This window comes from Quercus lobata, chromosome 10 (assembly GCF_001633185.2).
Source record: "Quercus lobata isolate SW786 chromosome 10, ValleyOak3.0 Primary Assembly, whole genome shotgun sequence".
Lineage (NCBI taxonomy): Eukaryota > Viridiplantae > Streptophyta > Magnoliopsida > Fagales > Fagaceae > Quercus > Quercus lobata.
In genome coordinates this window covers 52,055,936-52,066,477 of record NC_044913.1, presented here as the reverse complement: position 1 = coordinate 52,066,477, position 10,542 = coordinate 52,055,936, and the positions used below count along the sequence as shown (strand labels likewise).

Sequence of the window (10,542 nt, the reverse complement as noted above, 5' to 3'; positions counted from 1 at the left end):
CTAGGATTATAACCTTTTTTCACAGTTGTCTTCTGTGGTTAACTTAACAGTAGAGAAAAAACAGTAAATTCTTATAAAATTTATAGACCGTCAGTTCCAATCTCTCACATAGGATAGCTGTGAAAAGATAGTGGTTTCAGAATAATTCCACCAACATTTTTTGTTCTCTGAAGGGACCAAGTGCTCGATACTATAAGTTCCTCATCAACTAATGTGTTGGGCTATCAAATCCATTACATGGACATCTGAAACTCTCTTCCAACTTCCAAGCTTTGCTAACTGGGTTGTGAAAAAAGAAAAAAAAAGGTCTTCAGATGCTTACGTTTACAACCCATAATTTTGCAAAAGGGCCTTTCCTTTGGGCCTTTGAATCCATCTTCTCTTCATCCTTTCCCCAAGTTCTCCTTGCTTACTTTTGGCTGTTTGTTTTGCTCTTACAATGACATAACATTTTTCATTATGTTTTCAATTGCTGACGTGAACTATTGTGATTAATAGGTAATAAAATGTTATATAAAGTGATGAACTATATAAAAAAAATATTTCTCTAATCAAAACATGTCATCTTAACAAGCTGGGAAAAAGGTAATAATAAAACATTACCTTGATTTTATAGATTTTATCAGACAAAGTTTTCAATGGATTTTAAATTATTAAGCATATGGTGATGTCCTTTCATAGATGTGAGACCACGCCAAAATACACACAATGGTCTCATTCATAGGAGATCAATCAAAATGCCCTCAGAAGCCTGAACTGCTAACAAGTAAAAATGTCATTTTCTTCCTCATGTAGTGTAAAGCACAAAATCAACAGCTTTAGGCCATCTATTCTCTCATTTATACATATGTAAAATCTCTATACAGACTTTGATTAGGGTACTACAGAACATCATACCATGAATCCTTCTGCAACTACAACAACCTACATTCCCAATTCTACCATATACAGACCTATACATGAACTTAGTCATAGAAGGGGTTTCCACATGACCCACATATGCTCTTTTCCTCTTTTTCACTTACGTTCTTGCAACAGCCAACATGTAAGAGACATAACTGTACTTCAGAATGGGATTTGCTTTGAAATTATCAGCATCTTAACCCAAAACACATTAATGTCTCATATCATAATTGACAGTGGAGAAGGAAAAAGCATATAAACTTCAGAGATATGGGGGCCAGCTGTACAGAATGCCTCTCACCTTTGCAGAATTTCGTGCATATGAACTAGAACCTGCAGGACCATGTAGAATTGACCTAAATACTACAAAAGCCAGACTCAAATATTATAAGCCTCCTGTCAAGAAGCAGTTGCTACTGCCAGAGCTGTTCATACTACAAGGCATATCTCGAACTTCTCGAACTAATAACTTGACACTTCGTGTGCCAATATCATCCAAAATCTCAAGACACTCTTGAAGATCTGAGTCACTTACTAACATTACCCATTCCTCTTCATCATCTAAATACTTGAGTTGGAATGTCCCATTTTGTAACTTGAATCTCTTTCCAACTTCTTCATACAGTTGGAAACACCCAGCCGAAGGCTCAAACTTGAACCGGATTGTATCTTCTCTGTAGGTAGCTTTCACAATAATTTTGGATCCACTATCAACACAGCTTGTTTTGACTTTAGAGTTCTTCTGCTCCTCAAAGCTCTGAGAGCTTGATGAACTGCCACGCATCATTGAACTAGAACCATTTGATGAGTCTGTCATACCTGAAGAACTAGGCTGGTTATGTTCAACAATCCCATCATCCACATCGATCACAGTATCTATATCATCACCGGCAGCCAATGAGCTCAGAGACACAAAGTGGCAGTCAGAATTTTCTAATTTTAAGCTGTCCTTGTTCAGACTGTATTTTTCACCTCTGTTCACAAGATAAGAGCCCAAGGAGACACTTTCAGGAGAAGCCTGAGAAGCTGTCTCAAGGCTAGCCTGCTGGCATGGTACAGCATTGGATTTCCTTAGTTCTTCTCCACATGTGTTTGTATTGAGCTTACCCCTTGAAGGAGCTACTTGGTTTAAACCCATGGAAGAGTCATCCTCTTCCAGCTTAATTAGAGAACTCACGCCATCAAATCCAGGTGCTGAAGGTACTGAAACTGCATTTTGGGTGGCTAGCTCAGCATTTTTGACACACAAGTTTTTGTCAGGGAAAAGACTTTTCTGTGAAAGAGTTTCTTGGATTATGGAGCCTGCTGCCATAAACTCTCCAGTATTTGGGTCAAACTTCAATCCTCCCTCCACCCCCTGAACAGAATCAATCACAGTCTGTATTTTCCTTAAGGAACGGTTCACCTTATTTATCTTACGGGATGGCCATCTTGAGATTCCATGTTGTCTGCAAATCCTTTTCAGTGTAGTGGGGCAAACTATTGACATAGAAACAAGGGGAAAGAAGAAGATGAATACCAGATTTTATTCATAGGTTCCTTTTAAATAAATATTTAAACAATGCTTTTATGTAAACTCAGCAATAGGGTTCTATAGAAGGTTATTACTACAAATTCCTCTTGATCCTTCATATTGTCCCATGCTAAGCCTTTAAGTTAGCATTGTTTACGTACCCTAAATAAGAGTCCTCCAGCTATCATCTGTAATTCTAGATAATACACAATACAGTTTAAACAATTCTTATAACATTAAAGTTAGGACTAAATGAACCTTCCCAATGTAACTAAATAGATGGTGATGGATGTTAGGCAAATGATACTACATGCAAGCCTTAGTCAGAACTTTATGTACAAGCCCATATTTACCCGACTTTTTAATAATTTTACAGGAAAAAAACTTAGCAATATAACATTATAAACTAAACAATTAGCAATACCATTAAATTTGTTTCCTGTAATTTAGTCCTCACTTTAAATTGATGACTACCAAAGCAAAATAACCTAGAATAACTGCAACAATTCACTAAGAAATGAGAACACATGGACAATGAATCTCACCGCCTATGCTTTTTGCAGCGTCCTTAAGACTCCCAGAGAAGTATTGCTGAAGAACACTCAAGCTCACATTCTTCTCTGCTGTACTTCGCTTTTTCTCATGCCTTCTAGATCCACTTGTTGCCTACAAGATTTATAAGAAACAATTAAGAACTAAATCCCACAAGCTCTTCAAAATCATACACAAAGTAAATACAAATTTCTGCAGGAAGCTAGAATAAAATTTTTGGAGTCGTCAAAATTTTCATTTCCTACATTTTGCTTTCCATTCTATGACTAATGAATGCTTGAGGGAAATGCTTCATAAATTATGGCAGGATCCAGATCATTTATGTCCTACGATTTCCCTAATAGCATAATTAATAACTACCAAGTAATATGAAGGCATATGAGATCATCACACAGGATTAATTTTTCAGAGTGGAAAGTTCATCTCCTAGTAATTTCGCTCACTCAGCATAAAATGCCATAACACCACCAACCTTCATATATATCAAGTACAGATAGAAGGAAGTCCCTTTATCACTTGAGTGTGGCTAAGAAATATAACTATGTATATAAAAACACATAAAGGTATGTATAGATAAAACAACAAAGAAGCATCTTTATCAGGGAGAGAAAACAAAGGCTCCATAGCTGAGAATGGTGAAAATCCAAAACAATATTGTGCCATGGTCCTAAGGAAGTGAAAAGGGGTTAGTTCAGAGTGCATTAAGGACATTTAGGACACCAATTTTCCCCTTATCTGTGTCATGAGAAACCAGCAAGCTTATTTTCTCATAGTTATTGCATCACATTTCATGAGGCTGCCAGCCTATACTCAATCAAGAATGCTTATGACTTAGCTGAAATGGCTCTTACTCCCACTTCAAGAACAGGATGGAGGGTAAGATCAGGGGTTCAAGACCCACAGACACATCTGTGTAACTTACTAAAAATAAATAGATAGGAAACCAATTGTCCCAAAAGTTTAATCTGTTAGGAATGTGGCCCAAGAAAGAACAGGCTAAAACATAAAATGCAACCAAACCTGCGACTAGAAGAGAAGAAATTTGGAAGCTTGGAAGAAATTGTAAAACTAAGAGTTGAACCTACATCCACTTAGTCAAAGATGGCTTTGATAATACCATGTGTGGGTTTGTGCCTGTCTGTGTATATTCCAACATTTTCTCTCTTTATTTTGGGCAAACTGAATTTCTCCACACTGAAGTATCAGGTGATTTGTGGTGTCTCCCTAAACTTCAAAATCAAGCAATTAACCTCTGAAGTTAAACCCAAAATACACATAGCCCCTTGCTGTTGAAAATTGAGGTTAAATTGGGCATTTTTAGCATGTGATAACTTCATAATCAAGCAATTAACCTCCGAAGTTAAACCAAAAATACACATAGCCCCTTGCTGTTGAAAATTGAGGTTAAATTGGGCATTTTTAGCATGTGATAACTTCATAATCAAGCAATTAACCTCCGAAGTTAAACCCAAAATACACATAGCCCCTTGCTGTTGAAAATTGAGGTTAAATTGGGAATTTTTAGAATGTGATTATCAAAGTTATATGGCAGTTTTGTTTAATACAATATATTTTTTTAATTTGATATAGAGTAACATGATACTCAAATGTTAAAGAAATATCAATTTTCACGCCAATTTTAAAGGGTATGGGGCTATTTGCGTTTATTGTAAAAATTTAGGTGTTGATTGCTCAATTTTAAAGTCTATCACAAATGATAATTTGGGGTCAAAGATTATGCTCCATGTTTGGTTTTCCAGAATGAACTAATGAGAGCTAGAACGAAAACACATTATACAGTTTTACCACATCCTAACATGTGCTAAATGAACCTCAGCCCTCGCTATCGCATTCTAGAGTAAGCAATGTACTTTATTTCATCATGTTCCACAGAACCCAATAGTATGCATCAGGCAAAAAAAATCAGGCATTCATATACTCACCTGGTTTTTTCATGTTCTAAGTTCATTTCCCTAAAATATTTATTGACATTCCCAAATGAACCTCTTAAGTGAAAAGCTAAGCTCAGACCAAGAGCCAGCACAAGGTCATATAATACAAAAAAAGCCCAAGCTGGGCTCTTCAGAAGTTTAACAAACCAAAGCTGAGCCTAGTGAGCTGTGCAAAGCTAATATCAGCTCAGTATGTTTAAATCCTAATGCAACATTGCTACAGCTATATTAACTAAAAAGTATATCCTAGGGAGAGTAGTATATGTTTACTTTTCAATCAGACAATCTATTGGTCTGATGCATATCATTAGAGGGTATCAACAAAGGGATAAAGAAGAAGTTTGTTATCTATCAAATTCTACAGAACCCAATAAAAAATAAATTGCTCCCCAGTATAAAAGCGACAAGTATGAAGTATCCTACTACTTTCATCAATAGTTAACCTAGTAATACAAGGATAAACCCACATCCCACTGGTACAATTGCAATATATTAGGAACCATAGAGTTCCTTGGAACAATTGATGCTAGAACGTTATGCACGTAACTAGCCATTAACCAAGGCATGCTCTTTTAAGTTTCAAAAGGGTTAGAACACGCATCCCCACAAACCAACCACCCCCCCCCCCCCCCCAAAAAAAAAATAAAAAAAAGAAAGAAAAAGAAGAAAAAAGAAAGGAGGATGTGACTAAGAACATTACTTGCTTATGAAGACTATCTGGTTCAATTATATCATTTCTTGTGTTAGACACTTCCAATGGCATCTTCTCGGTTGAATTCACATCATTATCTGATGATGTAAACTGAGAGTTTTCCCCAGGCATAGCCATCAGTGGAAAGTTTTGGTTTTCTGCATCTGAAACTGTCCTCAAACTCTTACATATTCTCTGCATGGTACCTGATAAGTTGTTCAACAAGAGTTGCTGTTCTGCACTCCCCTTCATATTGACAGGGAGAAATAACTCTAATATATAATCATCTTCACCAGTGTAGGTGCTCCTTAACCTGATTGAGACTGCAGCATTCAAACCAAATTTGCGTGCATGATGGACAAGTGGATACTCACTTATCTCATAATTCTTCACATCTGCGTAGAAGAAGGGATGATTTGATTGAAGTGCTTTCCCAGCTATACCTTGCCCCTCCTCAAGATGATGTTCCAGGCATGCATAAACAAAACCTTCCATTGTTCTATCATTCACATAACAAGCTGTTTCCTCAATGCACAGTATACATTTCTCATTAGAATTTGTGTTGCCCTCTCTAACCCGTACTCTTGCCATTTCATCATCAGTTCCCTCAGTGTAATAACAAGGTATCCATGTCAGAGCCAGTGGCAATCTATGTGCATGACACACAGCTCGTAAAACATCAATTATCTCTGCTAAGGCAGCTCTTTGGTTCTTTGACAGGCACTGCAAATAACATAATTACTTATTAGAAGCACCAAAATTGTACTGTACTTAATAGATACTAAAACAGGTATATGCAGGGAAGAGGGCAGGGAAGACAAATGATTTGTACCTGGGGACGAAGTCGAGGAGGTTCAGTAGTCCTTAATTTCACAGCCTGCAGAGTGCCACAATCAGAGCAGATCTAATAATAATTTTGAAACCCTTTCTAATTTAATACTATTTCATGCAAAGAATACAAGTAATTTATTTTGTAGAATATTTTCTGGAAATGCAACTACAAGAAATGATACAGGAGCTGCTTCATAGCATTGAAGCAGAACTTTCCACTGATGATCTAATGGTGTAATTTATGAGGTTTTGAACATGGCCAAAAGATTTAACACAGGATAACAAACAAAAAGATTAAAAGAAAATTCTAGCAGTAAAGAAAAGGAAAAGGGATACTAACCTGGAGCGCATTGCAAACAGTTTCCAACTCTGCATTAAAATTGGACTTCTCTTTGGTAGTGACAAGTTCCAACACAGCACAGCATGACATCTCAAGAGAATCAAAAACTGGCACAGCAATTGATCCACGGACCTCATGCTGAGCTGCATGATCTGCCCGCAGATACTCAACCTTATTGTAATAACTAACATTTGAAGTCCATTCTGGAACTTTGGAGATAAACACACGACCAGGAAGCCCAAGGAATGAACCTGATCTCCTTTCAGTAGGAAAAACAAACGATCTTGAAATTTCACGATACCCTGCAAGCATTTCATCGAGCAAATAGGGTTGCTCCCAAGTGCTTAAGATGTGCTGATCACCAAGCCTCATGGGAACCCAAACTTGCGCCAAAATACCCCCACCAGATGAAGCTTTGAACAAAGACAATGCCTTAAGCATCTTCTCATCAACTGACATGCTAAGTGGCCTAGGTATCATACAATTTCCCATATCAAAGACACTATTTTGAGGAAAAGAACAATTATTTTGTGCAGTTGCCAAGCCATTTGCATCGTTCGAATCCACTGAGAACCCATATTGTGTGTCCATTTGGTCAAACATCAATTTATCTCCACAATGGAAAGAATTCCCCACGGGATTGAAAGTTCCACCAACTTCATTAACAGGAAAAGCACCACCATTCTGTTCCGAGAAATTCAAAGCATCCGAAGACACACCATAAGGGGTTGATGGAAATGACGACAACCCGTAAGAGGTGAGAATCTGATCTGTTGCACTGGGGCTATTGTACCATCCAGCATCCGTATCAAAATTCATGAGATCCGAGAAGCTATCCTCCAAATTCAGGCTCCTTGATCCTTCAAATGATACTGAATTCTCCAACTGAGGTCTTGGAGATTGCCAAAACCCGGTCCCCTTTCCTTTAGGTGAAAGGGGGTAATCCATCTTCAGATCAAAAACCAAATTCCCAATTGAAATTACTAACACTACAGATCTATAAATTGACAGTGGCTCAAAAAAATTCTCCTTTCTATGTTATCTTCTCTGTCCTCCATACTAAGGCCCTTAAAGCTTCTCATGAACCTGTCTTTCACCGACTACCACCGCCTATACTCAAAATTTCACAACAAAAATAAGCCTTTCCCCAATTCAACAGTACAAAACCTGCACTGTCCACAATGCAAAATCAAACTTCTCACTACTTCCAAACATCAAAACAATAGTCAAATAACCAAAAAAATTATATAATAACAACCAATCACCTACTACCATATATTAATTTGTCTAACATAATCATTCAATTAACTTTTCCGTAAAAGCAACAGGACACTAACCTCAAAAAGATTAACTCAAAAATTGAACGCTGACCACCGAACCCGCCGCAATTCACTGTAACAAAAGGCCACAGTTCACAATAAGCAACAACACGCAAAACCCACTTCAGATTTATCCTATTCTACACACAAAAGTACTTGTACATATCTATACATGAATATAAGCTAACTGGGCATGCAAAAAATGACAAAACAAACCGAAAGCTATTGAGATTAAGCAGGAATTCAGTGGAAACGAATGAAACACGAAAATTAGAGACCAAAGTCAGATACCCAAAATACCAAATACAAAAACAAACATAGTAATTAGCAAAGAACCGACCTTTAAGTATGTCAAAGTCTCAAACTTTATGAGTTCTTGTCCAGAAAACTTCGAAATTCGGCGAGCTCACTGGGTCCAAATCCCAAAAGTCCAAGAATTTTCTAGAGAGAGAGAGAGAGTGACTTTTTTAGAGAGAGAGAGAGAGAGACAGACTGAAAGAGTGACACAGGAGAATAGATTCTAAAAATGGAAACCCTAAGGGGAGGGAATTCAGTGTAACGGCTCGTTGGAGTCTGAGTCTGAGTCCGAGTCCGGAGTCAGTGAATTGTACTTGTGGTGGCAGAGACAGACAGAGACTTTTTTTTTTTTTTTTTTTGAGGAAGACAGACAGAGACTTTCTAAGAATAGAAAGTTTGTTTGTTTTTGTAATTGTATTTTTGTGTTTTGGGGGGAGCTAATTACTATGGTGATTGCTAGGAAGTCTTAAAACTTTGCAAAAGAGAGAGAGTTTTTGAAAGGAAAACAAATGAATTGTATTCGTGTGTATGTATATGAACATATGATTGTTATTTTTGGACAACAGTATTGTTTGGATCTAAGGATTATCATATGGTGGGACCTAGTTGTGATTCCATTATTGTCCTCCATTTGATTTGAAGAAAAACAAAGATGGCATTTTTCCTTACCATTATGTATTTACTTTTATGTTATTCTCTTCGTTCCAGTTTGTTTGTCCTTTATTCCATTTTTTATTTTGAAATATTTCAAAATATTGTCCTGTTTTTAAAAATAAAAGTTATTAATTTATTAATGTTCCTAGTATACCCCTACTTTATTTTCAAAACTATTTGAAAAAAAAAAAACTAACAAATATTTAAAAAATTAATCTAATTGAGACACCTTTTTAGTTGCCTCATTAAGAGCAACTATTTTTTTTTAAAAAGCTGATAAATTTATTTAAGAGTAGTTTTGTAAACTTATACATTTTTATAAGGCAGACATGACAATAAATAATGTTTTCTTAAAATATTTGACTTTTCAAACTGGACAAAAAAATTGGGACAGAGGGAGTATTGATTTATATTTCTCTTTTCTTTTCTTTTTTAGCAAATATATATATATATATATATATATTTCTTTCTTTTTTGTTTCTTATATGATAAACTACATCTTTGGATCCAATATCCTAATTAACCCAATAGGAACTAACAAAAGAAAATGAGAGACTTATACATGGACAAAAGTAAAACCTTCCTCTTTCTCTCTTTTTAGGTAAGAAAAGGATAGATGGAAGAAAGTACAAAAAGTTAAAACCATTCCTTAATTATTTGGAGATTTTCTTATTGTTCACAAGTAACAAGTTGAATCTAATCTTTCACTTTCAAAAAAATGAATAGTATCAATGACTGTTTAAAAATAGTAATAATAATAAGAAGAAGAAGAAGAGGGAATTTAAAGTATAAAAATATGCTAGATATATCTTTTATTTAAGAGACAAAGACTTGGCTAATTAAATACAGTATTAACCTAAAGTGTAATTAGACAAATCCCAGTAACATTGGCTAAATTCATGGCCAAGATTTTTTGAAAGGACCAAAAGGCATCTATCTAGTCTCAAATCTAGTTTATAATCTTCTAAATATGCACAAATGTTATTAAAAATAATCATAATATGTTAGTGCATGTGTACGTGTGTGGGTATGAATTCGAAAGGTTTTTATCTAAGTTTAGTTCATACCCTTTAAAGTTATACCAAATTTTTTAAAAATATATATATTTATATTATTAATAGAGTACAAAAATTATTTATCCCTGATTGCTTCGTTTGATAAGAAACAGGATTTTTTTTTTTTGACTATTTATATACATTTTGAACATAATATTTTATTTGTGATGTAATGAAATTTGTTAGTGTTTTTTTATTATACATTTTTTGAATAAATCCATTCGTTATAATAATAATAATAATAAAAAAAAAGAATCTATTGAAAAGTCACAATCCATTTTCTAAATTATATTAAAAAATTCATTAAAGTTTATAAGCAACAAGTTGTACACTAATAGATTTTAATAGAGTGTTTTTATATTTTTTTAGATATAGATTCATGAATTTACATGTAAAGATATTTAACATAAAATTAAAGTGTAATTAGAATGACAA

The 10,542-nt window shown here is 35.1% G+C and overlaps 1 protein-coding gene across 2 annotated transcripts; it reads right to left on the bottom strand.

The window, feature by feature from the left end:
* Positions 1 to 797: 797 nt before the first annotated feature.
* Positions 798 to 8,896, bottom strand: LOC115963455 (protein NLP8-like). Of its 2 annotated transcripts, none has more exons than XM_031082449.1 (7): positions 8,442 to 8,896; positions 8,120 to 8,174; positions 6,783 to 7,954; positions 6,444 to 6,488; positions 5,621 to 6,334; positions 2,962 to 3,082; positions 798 to 2,382 (listed from the first exon to the last, which is right to left on the bottom strand). In XM_031082449.1, the coding sequence occupies exons 3-7, from the start codon at positions 7,728 to 7,730 to the stop codon at positions 1,289 to 1,291; spliced, it is 2,922 nt and encodes a 973-aa protein (XP_030938309.1). In that variant the 5' UTR covers positions 7,731 to 7,954; positions 8,120 to 8,174; positions 8,442 to 8,896; the 3' UTR covers positions 798 to 1,288. The 2 variants fall into 2 exon arrangements, with proteins under 2 accessions (XP_030938309.1, XP_030938308.1); XM_031082448.1 differs by having other exon boundaries at positions 6,783 to 7,949.
* Between the last annotated feature and the right edge of the window lie 1,646 nt (positions 8,897 to 10,542).